The sequence below is a fragment of the Solanum lycopersicum genome, chromosome 8 (genome assembly GCF_036512215.1).
Source record: "Solanum lycopersicum chromosome 8, SLM_r2.1".
NCBI lineage: Eukaryota > Viridiplantae > Streptophyta > Magnoliopsida > Solanales > Solanaceae > Solanum > Solanum lycopersicum.
In genome coordinates, this window is record NC_090807.1 from 27,007,156 (window position 1) to 27,029,510 (window position 22,355).

General features: G+C 37.9%; 1 protein-coding gene and 1 long non-coding RNA gene across 2 annotated transcripts; both read right to left on the bottom strand.

Moving 5' to 3' along the window:
- Window positions 1–2,851: 2,851 nt before the first annotated feature.
- LOC104648735 (uncharacterized) lies at window positions 2,852–6,290 on the bottom strand. The gene is made up of 2 exons (XR_742699.4): window positions 5,743–6,290; window positions 2,852–3,740 (listed from the first exon to the last, which is right to left on the bottom strand). It is a non-coding gene; the product is annotated as an uncharacterized lncRNA (long non-coding RNA).
- Window positions 6,291–9,874: 3,584 nt separating this feature from the next.
- On the bottom strand, window positions 9,875–10,304 carry LOC138337877 (uncharacterized). The gene is made up of 2 exons (XM_069288314.1): window positions 10,035–10,304; window positions 9,875–9,982 (listed from the first exon to the last, which is right to left on the bottom strand). Exons 1-2 carry the CDS (start codon window positions 10,302–10,304, stop codon window positions 9,875–9,877), a joined length of 378 nt encoding a protein of 125 aa, XP_069144415.1.
- Between the last annotated feature and the right edge of the window lie 12,051 nt (window positions 10,305–22,355).

Below are 22,355 nucleotides of genomic sequence, written 5' to 3' on the forward strand. Positions count from 1 at the left end.
GGCAAGTAGCATTAAGGTGAGTTCTAACGTTGGCCATCCGTTAAAAGGACTTCTAAGCAAAATAATTATTAATACATGCAAGACACTATTCTAGAATCGTTATTTTAGTTAGGTTTTATCTCATTATTTGCCTATGGTTCCCACAACCCTAGTTATGGAGTTTAGTTACTCGTAGTCATAATCACAATATTCAAATATATTAAATAAGAATTCATGTACTTACTTCAATGAGAAAGAGTAAAATCCGAAAGTTTGCTTGATTAATCACCAATAATCACTTGCAAGAATCTCAAAGTAATCAACAATCTCACAAAAAGTCTAATGATTCTCAAAAGTCTAACAATACAGTGTCTACTAATATAATGTCTAACAATACGGAGTCTAACAATACGGAGTCTAACCTCAAAAATGAGGGTTTTCGAACTATTTATAAAAAATAAAAACCTAATTAAACAAGGACTCTATTTGCTGGAAATCTGCCAAAACGCGGCTGGGTCGACAGACCTCGCGACGGATCGTCGTGGTCACGACAGAACGTCATGGACTCCGTCGTCCCATTCTTATGCAATTTCTTCTGTTGCTCTCTTCATTACCCTTGACGGCAAGTATGACAGACCGTCATAGGCACAACGGTCCGTCGAGGGTCTTCGTTCCAAAACACTTCAACTCTTGGGATATGGGTACTGGGATTACTTCTCTGAACTTCATGACGAACCTGCTGGACGGACCGTCATAGACACAACGGACCGTCACAAGCTTCGTAACTCCAAACTTGGTCAGACTTCCCCATCTTCCTTCAGCAGCTGCACTACGCTGCCACCTACGGACCGTCACAAGCACGACGGACCATCATAAGCTCCGTAGTTGGTCTCTTCTGCATTTCTTCGCTCAAAATCTCCGCATTCATTTTTGGACAGATTTCCTGCAAAATAAAGAGAAACTTATATAAAAATTAGCACAAAAAGGCTTTTGGACACACTAAACTTAAGGAAAAAGTATTAATAATACCGTAAAACCATGGTATATCATTAGGCGTGAGAAAGACTGCGACCTTTGATCAATGATGTGGTATCACCCAGAATGTCTCTAACAAAGACATATATTATAGAAAAGTTTCATGATTTATCTTTTGGCTTGTATTGGACAAGAATTAATGCAATTGAGTCACATTCTAAGAAGTTTACTAATTCCAACATTTTTAGTTTGGTATGACTATTTGGGACATCATTAGTCTATAATGTTTAGATGAATTATCAAAAATTAAAATGGACATTCGTTAAAGAACCTAAAAATTCTTTTAAATTATGAATTTTCTTGTACTGCTTTTTAGCAAGGCAAGCTAATTGTGAGACCATCATAAACTAAAGTTGAGATTGAATCCCCTACTTTCTAGGAATGAATACAGATATTTGTGGACCTATTCATCCACCTAGTGGATTATTTAGATACTTAATGGTTCTAATAGATATTTTTTCTAGATGGTCTTATGTGTGTCTATTGTTATCTCGCAACTTGATGTTTGTACAAATGTAAGCACAAATAATATGATTACCTGCATAATTTTTTGATAATCAAATTAGTCCATTTAGTGATGGGATCATGTCACGCCCAAGCTACCCCGAGATGCAGACACGGGACCTAAGACTACAAGTGATCCCAAGTTAATGTTGGTAGCATGATCATGAGCATACTAAAGATAGTAAAATGATGCGGAAACTAAATCATAATTAAAATGAAAAGATGGAGAATACTCATATACTAACTGAGATATATGAAAACTGATGAGTTTAACACAAAGAAGATATTAATTCAATAGTAAGTTGAAACTAACTATGTTTGAAAATAATCTCTAACGGAGTAGAAATGTTGGGATAGGCCTAGCTAAGTCTAGCAAATTTGAAAGTTAAGGATTAAAAATACTGAAAAGAAATTCATGACTATTGTCCTCGGAGAATGAGGTCTCACCACTGATTTTGTTGAATTGATGATTGAGTACTTGAACCTACATCATGAGAAAATAGATTAAAGTTGAAATAATACATAACTGAATAAGAACAAAATCAAATGTAATATTTTGAACATGATATACTAAATGTTGAGCTAACTGGGTGCAATGAACAAATTTATAACATGTTGAGACTTAATATTGACTAAACTGTAAATTTGGTCAATGCAATAGAGTCTAACTGAACTATGAGAGCTACTAAGAACCAATGATAAAAACACATGAGATAAATGTGGAGTCCGACTGTATACGCCTCACCGAAATGACCCAGTATACCTACAAAAGGTATAAAGGCATGCTGACATAATCACTTAATTGATGTCCACAGAGGTAAGTTACAACCTACTTGGTTAGTAGTGTTTTTAACAGAAAAGGAAAATATATTTTTATAAAGTTTTAGACTTTTTAGAGTCGTCACTTAATTTTTAAAGAAAAATCAAGAAAACTTGGTTTTCAAAAGACTTAAATGGGAAACCAAGTGAAAACTTTAAAGGGGGTTCGGGGATTCCTATTAACTTCTTAGGAAGGTTTTGAAAGAACCTAAGACGTCCGCTTACTTCTGGTTATCCGACAACGAACTTGTTTGGCTAAAAATTGTTTAACTTATTTTTTGAATTGAAAATCTACTTAGTATTTGGTAAAAAAGTGTAATACTAGCCTATACTATTTAACTCGCAAAATTTATTTAATTCATTTCTTTTTTAAGTCTTTCAAAGTCGATCGATTTAATTTAAATCATTAGAACATAGTGGCGCCTTGCAAGGATTTGCAAATCTCTAACCTTAAAACTAGCGGCAATCAACCAACAAACTAAATATACGTGAAAGGAAAAATAGAGAGAGAGAGTTGGGTCCGAATCCGGTTTCTGTCTGCCTGGACCTATATTTGGATCCATTTGGCCTTTTGGAGGCCATTTCTTTTTGTACCTGTCCTAAACTAGTTATACAATAATAAGCAATAAATACGGAAAATAAAAGACGACAAGGGCTTAAGCCCAAAGATAACAAGATGCAAAATAAGTATAAAAAAATATTGGGACGCCTCAATTTCTTGTTTTTTCAGCTTCATGTCGGCTTCCCTTCCTACTTCAAGACATGTACGCCGGCTTGGGATTAACTCAAAACTAGGAATTTAAGCCTTTACGACTCTCTCGAAATGCAAGGGAAAGGGTAAGAGTTCATAATGAACTCAAACGGATTTCACATGCAAACAAAATGGGAGTAAAGATTAGTATCCAAAAAAATAGCAAAAAAGACACTTAGATAAAAATAAACTACACATAGATAAAAATAAACTAAGTTGAACTTAAATAACAGGTCCTAGACGAAGAGATACAAACTCAAATGAGACTAAATCCAAGGCACACTGATAATGAAATAATGGTCATTGGGGCCATTATTCCAACACTTAAAATCCACAACAAATAAATGTCATGTAAATTGGATGCTATTAAATAATGCCAACAATTAAAGTAATATTAGATAAAATTGGTAAGGTAGCAAATCTGTAACTAAAGTTGATATTTAAATACATTTCATAATTATTGAGTAGGGGACACATAGAAACGAAATATCTATTCAGACATTTAAGATGATACAATAACACATTTGATGAAGCGGTGTTAAACTTCAAGCCTGGTCATACAACAAATATACTTATCAATCCACAGAAAACTGCATATGCGAAAGGAACACTATTTTTGGAACAACGGGGGTTAGACAAACCGATCATGAATCTGCAATGCACCAAAATTTCAAATTGGACTATAAACATATTATATTAACTAAAAAAACGTATTTAAGCGATAACCAAAACTAGAAAATCTAAAGGAACTAAAAGAAGGAAATAGTAGCCTACAGGGGACAGAAGTGAATCTCTTCAGGCTCCAATGAGTTAGAAAAAGTAGTTTAAGCAAACGAAATATCCTTAGAAGAGGCAAAAGTAAAGGGTCGTAAATAATTAAATAAGTCAGTTCTATCGCCACACTAGCATGCTGGACACAAGCACAAATAGACATAAATACAATACACAAGGAGAAACGCATAGTCTAGTAACAACAAAAAAGAGCAAAAAATTGAAAGAAAGAAAAGAAAAAAAAGGCTAAGCTGAATAATGATTTACTCACAAAGGACGCTGTAGTTTAGACGAAAATGAAAGGGAGTTTTTTGGAAAACGAAAATAAGAGAAACTCGATTAAATCAATACATTATAAGGACGGAGCTATATTATCACGAGTGAAAGTCAAAGAGAAGAGGATATCAACCCAACTAGACGAGGATAGAGACCAGATACGCTTATTTCCCAAATTTGAACTAATGTTAACAAGAAACCTTCAAAACAAGGTTACCGAGGCAGATAGCCCAAACTATAGTCATATTCTTACTACACTTGAGAAAAGCTAAACCAAACAACATCTCAACACTTCACATACACACAACTATAGATCAACATGAAACTTACGACCAAAGAACAAATCACCAAAGCATGAACTCTTCAGGGAACTTTCAAATTCAAACAAAGAAGGATCTTTGATGAAATCTACAACAGAACAAAATAATACCAAAACCCAGGTAAAGAAGCTAAGTCCACATTCCGTTTGACAAGTGATCATATCCCAACACGAGTATGAGATGCCAATTTAGGGGAAGAAGGACCACGTAGAAATCTCTAAGAAACAACAAAATGAAAATTCATACACTGCAACAAACTTGACAATCCTGAGCATACTAATCAAAAGTAAACTCAGTAACAAATCATATAACAAACAAACTCCACATTAATTAATTTATGGATTATACTCCTATTTTGAAAAGAAAGTGACATTAACAGATCAAGTAGAAACGAAGCTTGCCCCATCCATCCAAGTCGATGTTGAGGCCACCAAATAATCGAGACAAAGTCAATAAACACAAATCAACCAAAAGAAGAGTTTGAAGATTCGTAAAGTTTTCAACCTAGTTTACTAGAAAGCAATTCATTTTTAAAAAAAAAATTGGACGACTAGAACGCATAAAAAAAGACAACCTTTTTGCAAACGAAAATCACGAATTAACATGAACGGGACCCTTTTCGTAAGGAGAAGATGTACCAACAACCCATTTCATTTTTCATACTAAATAAAGCACAAAATGAAAGATCAAGAATCCAAAGTGTGTTTACTTTGTGGTGTGCAACGAGGCAGGGACGGAACCAGCTTAAGGCGACGATATTCTCACTAGCGTACTAAAACTCAAGTATCCAATGAAAGAACAAAATTCGGCTGGAAGTTCAGACTCAAAGCACAGAAATCCGAACGCTTCTGCTCACAAACGTATTTAGAGTATTTTTTGACTTACCTAGTGCTTTCCTGGAAATCCCTCCCAAGCTTACAACTAAGAAAATAGAAATATTTCTTCTTAATTTTCCACTAAAAGTAAATCTCTCCCTTGAAATTTTCTGGAAAAAATCTCTTCCCCCCTTTTCTTCAAGAAGAAGAAAACCAAAAATCACCCCCCCAAATTATATATATATATATATATATATATATATATATATATATAGGATCTATTTACGGTTCCAAACTTGGGGGAAAATGGATAAAAACTGGATCAGCCCTAGGTCCATTTCGAATTAAAAATCCTCAGCCTTATCCCAAAAATCGAATATCCTTCTATTCCATATGATCGAATGAACTTGAGGTAAGACAGAAACACGAGATCAATTCTTTGTACTGAGAGGGCGACGTAGATTTATCTCACCTTGTCAAAGACGAAAGCGCGTCTGGCGTTGTTGCTATACATGTAAAGTTGTAGAGAGTATAAAAAGGAGATGGATACGTTAGTATGTTATCCTTCTCCGTCTCTTGTGAACCTTACATCTGTCCGGGGTGCACGCGCTTGCTTGGACGGTTGGTCCATCCTCGCTCCGTGAAAATCATCGCCAATTGCTGCTGCTAAGCGGGTGCATCGCTACTGCACGCATTTTGAGGGTTATGGGAAGCTTTCTCTTTGAGGATGAGAAGGGTCTGAGTTGGGTTAAGATGTGTTGGGCTGGGTCGGAGGAGACTGGGTTGGAGATGAGTGGAGTGGAGATTGGAGTGGGGTGAATTGGGCTGGACATTTTCAGCTAATTGGGAAAGGTTGGTAATGGATCGCTTAAATGGGTTGAAGAAATCCCAATATGGTCATAAAAAAATTGGAGTTGTCAAAACGTAAACAAAATTATAATCGCAAAATGGTCAAGTGAATTTCCATTAAGGCCAATTAGTGTTCGATTTTAAATCGTATTTGAGCTTAAATGACGACTTCGTTAAATTTCTACATAAGACGAATTTAATATTTAATTAATCTACGAGGTTCTTGATTTTAACATGATAAAAAAGCTAAATCAATTGTAAACTAAGGACTCGAAATATGAGATACTAATTTTGACAAAAATTAATTTAATAAGTAATAAGTAAAACTAAAATCTTTTGAAATGATTTTCGAGTATTTTACATATATATATATACATATGTATATATACATATATATGTACATATATATACATACATATATATTTACATATATATACACATATATATGTACATATATATGTATATATATATATCTATATATATATGTATATATATATGTATATATGTATATATATAGAAGACTAATTAATAAAATTATATTACTAAGAAAAAGGGACTATAGAAATCGATTAACGCTACTTCAAAATGATTTGAAAAATATTTTCGAATTTTATAAAGTCAACTATTTTAACTTGTTTGGAATTTAAAAAACTCGTAACTTAATTAACATCAGGGAGGGTCAAAAATTAGTGTCAACAAATGTCTCTTATTTTACTTGGATTGATGCAAGAAATTCGAGGAAAACAAAATTGACCAATCCAATTTTGATCGACCACAAATTAATCTCTTGGAAAAAGGACCTGGATGCAGGTTCCTTACATATGTCAAGCTATATGAGAATTCAGATCACTTATAGTTTAAAATGGTTGATTCGATGCACGATTTGAAAGAAATAAAAAGCCATCCCAATACCAAATTATGAAGGATCCGGAATGCTCAAAAATAAGATTAAAGAGTTGATGTTGGAATACAGTACAACTGAGTTTTAAACATCGATCCCGCCTACATATCCTTGAACTTAATGAATCGGGCTGCTTGTAGTTCGGTTCGATCGATTGAAAAGGAAATCCATTATGCTAGTTCGGTTCTGGATGAGTGACAAATTAAGTCGAGTATGAAAAGGAGGCTTGTAACCTCTTATCCATGAATTTGGCATGCTTCACACCCATAATTAAGAACTTACACGAACATAATTCCAAAGCTCTTGCTGTATCGTCACTCAAATTGGAAACTCGCATCTGGTAGATACCAAAATTTCTGGATGCGAGATTGAAACTGACAAAACCTAAAGAAAAACCCACATGCCTTCTGATAGGGGTGTGGTTTGATTGTGGTGGAAGTCGCTCCTCTACTCGCGTCCTAAGGGTTTGAACTCCTCTTTGGACGATGTCCAAGTTCGCTGCTAAGAAAAATTTTCACGTTGTGGTGCATCATTTTTATGTCGTACGCACCTGTCGTAAGTTTTTGGAGAATTCATCCTTCCGGATGCTCTTGACAAAGACTGAGATAAAACTCGTCAGTATAAAAAATGCAATTCAAATGTGAGATAAAGTCTTTTACCGTGTTGACACTTAATTGCTCTCCTTCAACATTTGACGTCAACACAATCAATTTGACGTAAAGCAAATAAAGCTTATATCTTGTACATGCAATATGATCTTTAATGTATTCCTTCAATTGATATCAAAATGAATAAAAGTTGATGCAGTGTTGATACTTCTCCTGGTGTCGTCTTTGATGATTTTCTTGGTGTTACTCTTGCCAAATAAAAATGCAGTTGATGTTGATGGACAAATATCCCTCTTGGGATGCACGACTTACTTCTCTTGCAGTAAATGCTTTCTCTTCCGAAATGCATGACTTTTTCGCGATGCATGAATTTTTTTCAATGCATGACTTCTTCTCCGCAATGCATGAGTTTTCCGCGATGCATAAATATTAATTTGTGATGCATGATTTACTACGATGCATGATTTTTCGCGAGGCATGAATATCTTCTCGCGGTGCATGATTTTTTTGCGAGGCATGACTTTTTGTGGGGCATGGATATATTCCAACGATGCCTGATTTTCTGCTAGGCATGAACATATTCCCGCGATGCATGAATATCGAATAGCGATTGTATGATTTTCCGCGATGCATGAATATTTACTCGCGATGCATGGTTTTCCGTGATGCATGGATATTAACTCGCGATGCTTGAATTTCTGTGATGCATGGATATTAACTCGCGATGCATGGTTTTCCGCAAGGCATGACCTTCTATGAGGCATTGATATCTTCCCACAATGCCTGATATTCTGCGAGGCATGAATATCTTCCCGCGATGCATGAATATCTTCTCGATGCATGAATATCGACTCGCGATTGCATGATTTTCAATGATGCATGATTTCTTGCGATGCATCAATTATCTCTTGATCGACAATACAAATATAATTACCATCTAGGTAGTGTATCATCTTGATCGACAATATAAATATAATGACCCTTTGGGTAGTAATACTATCACGTTTGATAAGATGATGCAGATGACGTCTTCGACGAAAAATCGTAAACTGTCCTTTTTGGGGTTTTCATTCAATCATTTTTGAATCAACCTGGACGCTCCTTATAAATTTCATGTTGTTGGAAGTAGAATGAAATAAAACCATTCATATTCCCAAGTCTTCGATATAAGCAATATAAAATAATTCTTGTATCCACAAAAGAATTTTGAATTTTGGGAGTGCTTTTTTCCTCTTTGACATTTCCATATTCGTCGATCAGAGGAATTTGTTGATTTCAGAGCAAAACTATAAACCTGCGTCCATAGAAAAACGTTAGTTTTAAAAACAAATTGATCTGTGTTGATTTCTTTAGTTGTCTGCTCTTTGTCCTTCTATTTCCAGTTGATTTTCTGCTCTCCCGACTCTTGATAGATAACATAAAATACTTTATGCCAAAACAAATGGAACATAAAGGAAAATTTTAAGAAAATTAAATTTTCGAAGTAGTAGTTTAAACAAGGTTATTGCCAAGTATCATGTCATGTCAGGCTTAGCGAACTTCTTTGAGTCTGATTCTTGGGGGCCTATCTGAACACTCGCTGGGTAGTATCCAGAGTCACTCTATACTGTCGATAACCCATTTGAAATTTTGAGGTCATCCTCAAAATTTGTGTCCCCAGTTAACTAGCTTCGTTCATCTTTAACTGCGGTGAGTAAATCGCAGAATGTTTGAGATTCTCCCAAACATTCTATCCCACTTGCAAGCTATAAAGTTACTTCAGACTCGAATTATTGAGGAAATTCTTCTTCTCGAGAATTTTTGAGTCCCTCTCAAAAATTCTATCTTAGTCTCTATTGCCAAAAAAAATAGAAATCTTATGGGAGATATGATCTAACTCTTGTGGCGCCTACGTAGTTCCCCTCACGGGTCAACAATGATAAGAAATTTATAAAGAAAACCGACCGAGGCTGACATAGGCCTCCTACGTATCTCATTCTTGAAAATTTAGGTCCAACATAGTTCAAATACAAAGAAATATTAAAAAGGGATAAATGGGGTGACCTAGGCCGTCATAGACCGCCTACGTATCTCATTATTTAAAATTCAAGTAAGACGTAGTTCATTTCAAAGAAATATTTAAAAGGGATAAAATTTTAAATAAATCAAATACAAGCAGATAGAACGATTACAAGGAAATAATAGAAATGTAAACTGAAGCTTCACACGTAACATCTCTTGACAGCGTCTGAGTTGATCGGTTTCGGTTATGCGGTGCCATCCATATCCAACAAGACCGAAGCACCTCCAGATAATACCTTGCAAACCATTATGGATCCTTGTCGATTTGGTGCAAATTTCCCTTTGTACTCATCCTGATGAGGAAAAATGCATTGAAGGACCAATTCCAAAAATTCTAGCTCTTACTCTTTTGTGGAAAGCACGAATCATTCTTTGTCGGTATAGTTGACCATGATAGACGACAACCATTTTCTTCTCATGAATCAAAGTTAACTGGTCAATCCCCTTGCTGACCCATTCAGCATTACTCAGTTCATCTTCTTGTATGTTTCTCAAGGACGATATCTCAACTTTAGCAGGTTTGACTGCTTCTGTTCCATACACTAGCAAGTATGGTGTAGCTCCTATCGACGTTCTGACAGTCGTTCGATAATCCAATAAAGCATATGTCAACATTTCATGCCAACCTCGGTGATTGTCACTTATTTTCCTCGGATCTTCTTGATATTTTTATTGGTGGCTCTACAACTCTATTCATTTGAGGACGATAAGCGGTTGAATTTCAATGAGTAATCTCAAAATGCTCACATATGTCTATCATCAAGTAACTATTGAGATTTTCTCCATTGTCAGTAATGATGGATTCTGGTACTCCAAACCTGCATATCAAATTGTTGCGAACAAAATCAACTACATCTTTCTTGGTCGTCGACTTGTACGAAGCTGCTTCCACCCACTTGGTGAAGTAGTCAATGCCAACCAAAATAAATTTGTGTCCATTGGAAGCAGCTAGCTCTATTAGACCAATGACATCCATTCCCCAAGCTACATATGGACAAGGTTAACTCATAGCATTAAGTTCGTGAGACAGCACTCTGATCGAATCTTCGTGCACTTGACATTTATGACATTTCTGCATAAACTTGCACAGTCATGTTCCATGGTCATCCAGAAATAACCAGCTCGAAGGACCTTCCTCGACAAAATGAGTCCATTCATGTGTTAACTACAAACTCCAGCATGTATCTGTTCAATAAGCTTTGCAGCTTTAATAGCATCGACAGACCTGAGAAGACTTAAATCTAGAGTCCTCTTGTAAAGGACTTCTCCACTTAGAAATAATTTGAGAGCCATACGGCGTAACGACTTCTTCTAGTTGGATGTTGCATCTTCAAGATCTCTCCCGGTCTCTAAATACTTTTTTATATCTAAATACCATGGAAACTCGTCTCATTCTACTTCAACATATAAATAATGGACCCGATGTTCTTTCAGCTCTATATCCATCGGACCAATATAATCAGTATCTGTATGCTTAGTCATTGAGGCGATAGTGGAAAGAGCATCATTCGACTAACTCTGTGTTCTGGAGTATGTCTGAACTCAATCTTACAAAATCTTTTGCACAACCTCTGTATATATTGCACATATGACCTGATCTTTGGGTTCTTCACGGCCCATTCTTCTTGAACCTGATGAATTAATAAATCTGAATCTCCAATAACCAACAACTCGTGGACATTATGTACATCTTCAAATTGAGGATACAAGCTTCATATTAAGCCTTGTTATTCGTGTAATTAAACTGGAGCTTAGCTGCCATAGGATAGTGCTGATCGGATTCTGACACTAAGACTACTCCGATATCTTTTCCTTGGTGATTTGCCGCTCCATCATAGAATAATCTCCAGCCAGGATATATTTCAGAAATATGTTTACCCACAAATGATACTTCTTCATCATGAAAATAAGTCTTAAGCAGTTCATACTCTTTATCTACGAGATTTTCCGCAACCAAGGCATGTTCTTTTATCTCCTTCTGAGTCACATACACAATATCAAATTCAGACAAAATCATCCGCCATTCGGCCAACTTTTCGGTCGGCATCGCTTCTGAAAAATATACTTCAGTGGGTGTATTCTAGATATGAGATATGTAGTATAAGAAGACAAATAATGCCTCAGTTTCTAGGCGATCCAAGTTAAAGCACACCACTTTCTTTCCAGAAGAGTGTAACGGTACTCGTAAGGAGTAAACTTGTTACTTATGTAATAAATAGCTCGCTCTTTCTTCCCTGTCTCGTCATGTTGACCAAGTACGCATCCAAATGAGTTGTCTGAGACAGACAAATACAACAACAATGGACTCCCTTTTCGCAAAGGAACCAATACTGGTGGATTGGACAAATAGTTCTTGATAGCATAAAAAGCAGTCTAACACTCTTTAGTCCACTTTGGCAAAGTGTATTTCTTCAACAACTTGAAGATAGGCGCACACACTACAGTTGATTGGGCCATGAATCGACTGATGTAGTTCAACCTTCTAAGAAACTCATCACTTCCTTCTTAGTCTTCGGAGGAGGTAACTCATGAATTGCCTTAATCTTGGAGGGATCGAGCTCAATACCCCTTCTACTGACTATAAATCCCAACAACTTGCTAGCTGGCACCCCAAAAGCACATTTGACGGGATTTAACTTCAAGTTATACCAACATAGGCGATCAAAGAACTTCTTTCAATGCGCCAAGTGGTCTGAACTCTCACGAGACTTGATTATGACGTCATATACGTACACCTCGATCTCTTTATGAATCATATCATGAAATATGGTCGTCATAGACCTCATATAAGTAGCACCGGCATTTTTGAGGCCAAATGACATCACCCTGTAATGATATACGATCCAAGGCGTAGTAAAAGTTGTCTTTTGTGCATTTTCTTCGTCCATCAGGATCAGATGATAACTTGCGTAACAATCCAGAAACGACTGCATTTCATGCTTAGCACAGTTGTCGATCAGAATGTGAATGTTCGGCAATGGAAAATTATCCTTTGGACTTGCTTTTTTGAGATCTCTGTAATCAACACATATTCTGATCTTCCCATCTTTTTTGGCGACGGGAACAATATTGGCCAACCAAGTTGGGTATCGCATCACTTACACTAATCGAGATTCAATATGTTTGGTGATATCTTCTTTAATCTTCAAACTTAACTCGGGCTTGAAATTCTGAGCCTTCTGTTTCACTGGACTAAGCCCTGGATTAATCGGCAACTTATGAGATACATCATTGGAACTCAGCCCTAGCATGTCACTGACCTCTCAGACGAACACATCAATGTATTCGATAAGCGAATCAATCATATCCTTTCTTTGAGCTTCATTTAAGTTGACGCTGATTTTGACCTCTTGGAAACACTCTTGGTCTCCCAAATTCACAGTTTCAGTTTTTTTGAAATTTGGCTTATTCTAATTTTTAAACTGTAGAAATTCCTCAGCAACATTTTCCAGTACCTCATTTTCCTTTTCGTATTCTTCACCTTCCTCATCATTTGCCTCATTTTGTTCGTTCAGATCGTGACATGACATGACATTTGTAGGTTTAAAATTACTATTACTGAAACCATAAACAGACAAAGTTAGGAAAATAATTATAGCAAATAATTAAATAGGTAAGTTTTCAATAAAAGAGGCTTCATTAAAAATGAGAAACAATGCAAACTTTGGCCATAACAAAGTGTCATGTTGCCTTTTTAAACATCAAGGGGAAATTTTGAAAATTCAAACAATTTAAAGAAAAGCAAAATGGTGGGTCTCGGACCTACTCCGGGTCACCACCAATTTCAAAATATGCATAAACAATGTCCTTCTACCAAGATGATCGGGGAATCAAGATTAGTGTAAAAGTCCAATTTTGCAACTGTTCTCCATGCTCAGCATCACGGATACAAAAATGTCACATATTCCTTCCCTCAGGCCATCATGATAGGCGTACTCCCGGAATGGAAATGATTGATACACATGTGGGATCGGCTTAGCCATTGCTGGATCACTACTCTTCTTCATCATAATCTTATCATCTGTAGAGATGTACCCCAAACCATATCTCGCTCCTTAAACGAGGACTGGAAAACGCTCAATAATCCCTTAGGAATTCCTTCCCAATCCGAAACCCAGTTCAAACTCATTCTGCAGCATCACAGTGTCGATCATCTTATACATGGCAGGCATAGGAGGCCGTGGGGCTAAATCAACACCGGTGGCATTTACCAGCTCCACCGTGTAGAAATTGGTACTTCGCGAGACTCCATCAATAATGGTCATTTGCGTGCCGGAGTGACTCCCTTCGCCATGAATAATTAGTTCTTCGTATTTCCAAATAAGTTTCACCATCTGGTGAAGAGTAGAAGGCATAACTCCAGCCATATAGATGAAAGGCTTTCCCAGAAGAAGGTTATTACTGGTGTCAATGTCCAAGACCTGAAACTGTGCACTGAACTTTGTCGGACCCATTTGGATGACCAAATTCACCGCTCGCAACGTATCTCTATGTACTCCATCGAAGGCTCTTACATTGACCTGGTTTTGTTCCAGCTTCCCCAAGTCAAAACTTAACTGCCTTAGAGTGGACAGTGGCCAAATGTTGAGACCAGACCCATCATCCACAAGGACACGGTCTACGATCCTTTCACGGCATATAACAGTGATATGTAATGCCTTGTTGTGCGACCTCCCTTCAAAGGGCAACTCTTTGTCACAAAAGTTAATTCGATGCCTTCGGATAACTTGATTGATCATAGCCGCTACATTATTTCTGCTTGTTCCCATGGCATATGTGTCGTCCAGAGCCATCATCAAGGCCTGCCTATGTAGCTGGGAGCTCATCAACAGGGACCACACAGAAATCTGAGTTGGGGAATTTCTCCAAATGCTTAACAATTGAGTAGTCCGTTAGCTCCATTTTTCTCCAGAATTCCTCTGTGTCGCCCTCACTTATCGGCCTTTTCCCTTTATCCTTCTTCTGTCCTCCAAAATCTAACTCTTCGGGATTATAACACCTCCCAGATTGGGTCATACCCTGAGCAGCAGCGGTTTCAATCACAAACTTTGGCCTAGTAGGAGCTTCGAATGGCACCAAAACAACCTTTGTGGGTGTCAGGATCACGAACTCAGCTTTGTCTTTAACGCTTAACGAGGCCATATCCCTTTCTAACTTATAATGAACAATCAGAGTTATTACATTAGTCACGCACAAGTCATCATCCGTCTCGATCATATTGACGCCTCCATGATTTGGAAAAGGATTGGTATTGACATTGGGTGCGGATGTTTGAAGAGACACCACTTCTTAGTCGATCAGATCTTGAATCTTGTGTTTGAGGTTGATACAATCCTAGATTTCATGTCCGACGTTGTTGGAGTGATACACATATCTTTGACCGGCTATGTAGAATTTGGAACTAGTATCCACTAGCTTTGGTCCTATCGGGGAACGTATCCAGCCAAAGCAAGTAGCTCGTATGGCTTTGTTCGGCTTTTATCAAGCGGTAAAGTTTCGGGGGAGGGGGGGCTTCTTCTTGAATCTGGGTCGAGGGGGATCATAGATGCCTTGTTGGGGAGGATATATTTATTGATAGTTTTGGGTATTTGGACGGGGAGTTTGGCTTCTTGGATAAGGATTTGTTTGGTAATTTGGTGATGAAGCTTGGTAGTTTGTGGGTGTATTTTGGTATAGTGGATCTTAGACTTCATATACTGGTGGGGGTGCTCTGTAGTTTGACTGCATATTGCCACAGTTAGGAGCAACATTTTGGTAAATGGGGGATGGAGTTTGGTAAAGATGAGGAGAATTTTGGTAAACGGGAGATGGAGTTTGGTAACTTGGAGGAGGGAAATTTTGGTATATGCAGGTAGCATTTTGGTAGACATGAGGATGAGTATGTGGATAACAAGCTTGCGTGTAGCAAGCCTAGTAAGAATTCTAGGAGGGTTGAGGACGACCTTGGTGGGATGATGATCTTCTGGGGGTCTTCTTTCCCTCGTAAGAGACACCAGAAACGTCATCCCTTTTCTTCTTCAATAAACCTGATGATCCAAACGACGCAGCAATACGGGCAATCTTCCTGGTTTTCAACCCATCCTCCAAAGTCTCACCAATTTTGGCTGTCTCAACAAATTTTGCTCCAACGAGTAATATGATTCTATCATAATATTCGGGCTCTTGCACCCGAACAAACACTTCAACTATTTCTTTTTCAGACATAGTAGGTCGTACTCTAACTTCTTCTTTTCTCCACCTGTATGCAAACTCTCTGTAGCTTTTAGTGGACTTTTGCTTCATCTTTTCTAGGGAGTAGCGATCAGGAATGATTTCCATGTTATAAGAAAATTGATCGATAAAATCCTTGGCTAGGGCATTCCAACTGGGACAATGTCTAGTCTTATGGGAAGTGAACCATTCTAGAGACTCCCGCATAGACTTCGGCTAAAGAGCCGCATCAGCAAAGCTTCATCTCTACCCACCCCGACAAGCAGGTCTTAGTAGGCTTTCAGATAGTCCATAAGTATCCCTACTCCTCTGAAAGTATCAAATTTTTGAATCTTGAACCCTTCTCGGAGGTCCAGATTCTAGTGAATGCACAAATCCTCATAGTTTAGACCATCAACGTCGGGGACGCATTGGAATTTCTTCACTGCTTTCCTGATCTCTTCCTTTATATCAACATTCGCCTTTTCCTTTGCCCTCCACTCTATTTCCTGCTCCTTGTAATGGTCTAGCTCAGAATCGTGCACATCGTGCTCAGTTGGGACAGGATCTGAAAAGTTGTTTTTAGGTAGTTGTGGAGCTATGGAAAGACTTTGGGAATTCTGTGTGGTTTGGTAGTTTTGTGGATAGTTTAGGGATTAGTATTTTGGTTTTGGTGGTGGTGAAGAGTTTGGGGGTGGAATGCATTTTGCTTTTGGCTTTGATTCTGGTATTGTGGTGGTGGAGAGGTTTGATGGTGGGTATTATGAGGATGAGGTGGTATTTGGGATGGTTGTTTTGAGGAGGTGGTGGAGTTTGGTAGGAGCGGAGGCATACAGAGGATTTTGGGTAGTCAAATCGATGACGGAGGGATTTTGAGCAGGAGTAGACGGCGGCATCTGAGCTTGATCTACGTTTGAAGAGGGGAAGTAGAGACAGGGTCTCCTATCAGCAATGTTAGGAGCAAAACCTGGTAGAGGCAAATCCTCTCACCTTTGCATTTCCACTCTCATTTCCACGATCTGTTCCATTATTTGCATAATCAGTTCATTCTGATCCGCTATAGTGGGTTAAGTCACCATAACGTTAGTAAGACTGATCTCTTCGTTATTATCTTCCATTACTACTTTTCCCTTACCTGAACTTTGGTCGGGAAAGGAATCTACGGGCCCTATAGATCTAGTGAAGTATGGATGATCAGAATATATAATGCAAGATATCACATAGAGAACAGATAAACACACAAAAGTTGTTATGTTTGAGGACATGCTAACCCAGAGTAAAGGGGAAATTGATTTTTTGAACAAGCAGGAGTTTGCCCGTTTTAATTTGGTAAAAATCTCATAAAGGTAAAATCACGTTGAGATAGGGTCTTCTTGCTGCATCCCTTTAACGTCCGTTGATCTGAGCTTCACTTTTCTTTGTAGAATGAAAGGGGGAGAATGAAAATTTTGAAAGATAGAGTCGGCCCCTGAAAGGCTGCCTACGTATCTCACAGGGAAAATTCAGGACCTATGTAGTTCGAGTAAAGGAAATACTTGTTCAAAATTCATTCATTCGTTACGATTACAAGAAAATTGAAAATAACAACAGAGCTTAAAAAGATAAATGGTGACTCCATCTCGACCATTCTTCTTCTCAACGTCACATCAGCCATGGGGAACCGACTCGACTCGAATCTTTCCCATTTTGGTGAGGGCTTCGCATCATAGAAAAATGTTAGGCACCTTGAGAGGCTATGATCTATTCCAGATCTTTACCTCTACGGGATCGAGTGCTTTGTCATTCTTCTTGATAAAGGCTAAAACCACACTATGAACCCAATCGCGATAGATTTCCAACAATGTCTTCTTGAATGGCGTGAAATAATGACAAATAAATTGGGTGTGCTCATTGGGATCTGACTAATCATAGGTGAGGACAGTGTTCCAGCCCAACAAGTGCGGGATGTTCCCAATGTCGATTAGATGACAGATCGTTGTTTAAGTTGTAAACATTCTTCTATAGTGTGTCCTCGCTTGTTTGGGTGGAAGGTGCACATATTTGAAGAGTTTTCATGCCCAAAGACTTAAGTTACTCCCTCATGAGGTTTCCACTCAAGATGTTCGTACAAAAGAGCGCACGACACAACCTTCACTCCCACGCTATGTGTCAGCTCATAAGCCAGGAGAGTGATCCATTTGTCTCCTCCTCTCACACGGCCGAGAAATGAGGCTTGTAGACAATTTCTTTGTCAATGTCTTCCCCAGTTGCTCCAGGGTGAGTGTCATCGGGACCACCACTAGCTTCTTGCTCGCAGATAGAGTATTTCCCGCGCATCTCCTAAAGTTTGGCGATCATGTCATTGTGGAAAGCTTTGTTTTTCTTCCTCATTTTGGCCATTATTTCCCTCATGGTAGTGAATTCTCCCATCTCCACTATCAATTTCTCATCAAGTGCCATATTTTTGGCCAGCATATTTGTGGTTTCTGAATCTATCTCTGCTTCTCTTGCTTCCCTTTCCTGAACCCTTAGTCGAAGTATGTCCAACTTCTTGCTTAAGTCCTCTCTCTTTACCTCAATGTCCTTTTTCTTCTTCATTTTGACACCAAATCCTCATCCAGCGCTGCAGTCGCGACTTTGTAGACTGATGCGGCAATTTTGACCCTGAGTCCTTCTTCTTTAACTTTTTGAATTTCCTACGTGATTTGTTCTATCTTTTTCTGTAACTCCTCTCCGGTGAGTTCCATCTTGATACTCTTGACCTTTCTCATAAGTGTGATTCTGCCTTTGCTAAGACGATAGAGTAGTGTTTTAGGATTTATTGATATGATTTTGCTTTGATTTGGAAAACTCAAGACTCGAAAAATTTGGTCGGACTTTGTAATAGTGACTTGTATATTTCTGGAAAATTCTAACAGGATTGGGTTAACAATGCCCTTATTCAAAACAACATATCACATAAACAAATTAGAACACATAAATTGCGTCCTAATCATGCATGTGACCCTTTTGTGCCAAGGATAGGCCTAGCGATCTGAAGGATGTATTGTGTCATTTAAAACAGATTATTACATCCCCAAAATAAGCTTCACAAATAATCATAGAATTCGTTACAAAGTTCTAATCAAAATGGGGTACATCTTTTGGGAAGGGGAATACACTGCAAATACAAATAGAAAACAATCCTACGCAGGGGAATAAGAGAGTCAACAATCCTGCTCCTCCTCTTGCTTTTTCTACATCTTTGTGGATGATGTACTTATTTGTTACCACGTACGGCTTGGAAAACATTGCTTTGGAAGATGGCGGCACGGCCCCGAGAGTGTTGATCTGCTCATCCAGGGTTGTATCTAGACGCATCAAACAGGCCCTCGCATCGGCTAACTCTTGTGACATCACATCTAAGGCCCTATGACTTTCAAATTCTCTTTATTGGTACTCTTGCTCCCTTCTAAAATTCTCGTTCCGTTTGGTCCCATTCTTGTTGAAAATGATATGCGTGGATTTGAATCCTCATTTGGACGTTTTCAATTTCTCGACCCACGTGTGGTGTCGGGTTCACTACACCGCGCAAATCATCCTGCAACCATGTTTTTGTACTCTTCAACATATCCAACTTCATACTAGTTTTCAGCAATACTTCCTTTCATGTTGACGCGCCCAACCCATTCTTGGAAGATGGTTTTGGCGAAAGATATTTTAATACACTCGTTGTAATCAATGATGAAGGAGCTATCATTCCCTTGGACAAGTGTGGTTTTTCTTCTACCGTATTGCTGCATCACCCTAGTTGGATTGTATGGTCGCATTCCTCTGATGCTGGGAAGGACTAGAAAAGGACGTTGGCTCCATGAGCTGCTATCTTCTCTTGAAGTTTTGGAACATCCATTGTATGTAACCTTCTCTTAGGTCATAGAATATGTTCGCCCACGCATCCCTCGTGCTGTGAATTGGGAACTTGTTGATGCTTAGATAAAACTCATAATTGTCAAGGGGATTCATCTTGCTCGGCTTGGTCAACTCTTGTTACTGGGCGCCGTCTTTTATACACAGATGTTTTGTCATCCACCACTGAAGCAGAATGTTTCACCCTTGGAAAAATAGGAATCCGTTCTTACACAAACTCCGAGCTCGATACATGTCAGCCAAAATAATCGCTGTCAAATTATAGTGTTTCTTTGCTTCTTGTCATTTACCAATCCCTCTTAAAATGGCGTCTACTACCATCACAACCCGGGTATAGATTTCTTTTCCTTTATCATAAGGGAACACCATCGTTCCTAAGAGGCACGGTGAGAACGCGATAGTCTGAGTTTGTCTCCAAGTATTGTGATCATGGAACTCGTTCAGAAATTTTTCGAAACAACTATTTTGTCCCCATCTTTCAAAAAACTTCATTAGTTGTATATTCTTAGCATCCAACCAATCTGCGTCCACTAGCAGTAACATGTTTTTCAATTTTAGACTAGTAGGCCTATCTGGTAGCAGGATGTCATGATCTGGATGTATTTCCTCTTACCACACATTCTAGTGGAGTCTAAAGAATCTTTTATCTCCTATAGTGTCGGTATTATTTCGACATCTCTAAATCATAAAACCATCCTTTTGTCGTCCAAGAATCAAGTAATTACCTCGATAAATGTGGGGCGAACCTTGAAATTCGTTATTGAAGGCAGGTGGCCCAAGTGAATTGAGATTTCTCTCTTTTGACAGTCTTTGAGGTTGTTCCACCACTCACAAAGAATATCTGGTGTCTCAGTGACCATTTTGAAGCTGAGAAATTGACTTGACATCTACAAAAACATACAAATAGTTAATTGCCACCCCCAAGACAAAACAATTCATAAAATACGCAAACATCCTTCAAATGGCATATAAGTATGATCAACCGATCGAGTCGTGGGCTCTTTGGACTCCGGTAGGTCTTTCTAATGGGTCCAACACTCATTGGGTGTTGGGTCATCTTAGGTCAATGCGCTACTCTCGTGATTTTATTTAACTATATCTTAGTTTGACTAGGAGTGGGTTTTATTTATAGTGGAAAGGGTGACACAAGCGGACTACTTAGGTTGGGAAAGTTAATGACCGTTGACTATCAAGTAGCCAATGACAATGGCTTAGGCCCAAATATAACAAAATACAAAATAAGTAAAAAAAAAATATTGGGACACCTCGATTTCTTGTTTTTTTAGCTGCAAGTCGGCTACCCTCCTACTTCGGGACCTATACGCCGGCTTGGGATTGACTCAAAACTAGGAATTTGAGCCTTTACAGCTCTCTCGAAATGCAAGGGAAGGGGTAAGAGTTCATAATGAACTCAAACGGATTTCACAAGCAAACAAAATGAGAGTAAAGATTAGTATCCAAAAAATATCAAAAAAACACTTAGATAAAAATAAACTAAGTTGAACTTAAACAACAGGGACCTAGATGAAGACATACAAACTCAAATTCAAATAAATCCCATGTAAATTGGACACTATTAAATGGTGCCAACAATTCAAATAATGTTAGATAAAATTGGTAAGGCATCAAATTTGTAACTAAAGTTGATATTTAAATAAATTTGGTAAGTATTGAGTAGGGGACACATAGAAACAAAATAGCTATTCTGACATTTAAGACGAGACAATAACACATTTGATGTAACGGTGTTAAACTTCAAGCCTGGTCATGCAACAAATATACTTATCAATCCACAAAAAAAACTGCATAAGCGAAAGTAACACTATTTTTTAAACAACGGGAGTTAGAACAACACAATCATGAATCTACAATGCACCAAAATTTCCAACTAGACTACAACCATACTATATTAACTAAAAAAATGTAGTTAAGTGATAACCAAAACAAGAAAAGCAAAAGGAACTATTTGAAGGAAATAGCGGACTACAGGGGACAGAAAGGTATCTCTTCAGGCTCCAATGAATTAGAAAACAGCTAGTTTAAGCAAACAAATTATCCTTAGAAGAGGCGAAAGCAAATGGTCGTAAATTATTTAATTAGACAGTCCTATTCCCACACTAGCATGCTGGACACAAGCACAAATAGACATAAATACAATACACAAAGAGAACCGCATAGTCGAGCAACAACAAAAAAAATTAAAAGAAAGAAAAGAAAGAAAAGAAAAAAAAGGCTAAGTTGAATAAAAATTTACTCACGAAGGACGCTACAGTTTAGACGAAAATGAAAGGGAGTTTCTTGGAAAATGAAAATAAGAGAAACTCGATCGAATACATACATTATAAGGACGAAGCTATACCATCACGAGTGAAAGTCAAAGAGCAGAGGATATCAACCCGACTAGACGAGGATAGAGACCAGATATGCTAAAATCCCAAATTTGAACTAGTGTTAACAAGAAACCTTCAAAATAAGAAGGACACCGAGGAAGATCACCCAAACTATGGTCGTATTCTTACTACACTTGAGAAAAGCTAAACCAAACAGCATCTCAACACTTCACATACACACAACTATCGATCAACATGAAAC

Bases quoted from the DNA above. Each gene is read 5' to 3' on its own strand.
- LOC138337877 (XM_069288314.1), bottom strand. From the start codon at position 10,304: ATGTTGACATATGCTTTATTGGATTATCGAACGACTGTCAGAACGTCG. The intron at 9,983-10,034 runs GTAAGAGCTAGA...TTTCCTCATCAG, and splicing joins TTCGTGCTTTCCACAAAAGA to GATGAGTACAAAGGGAAATT.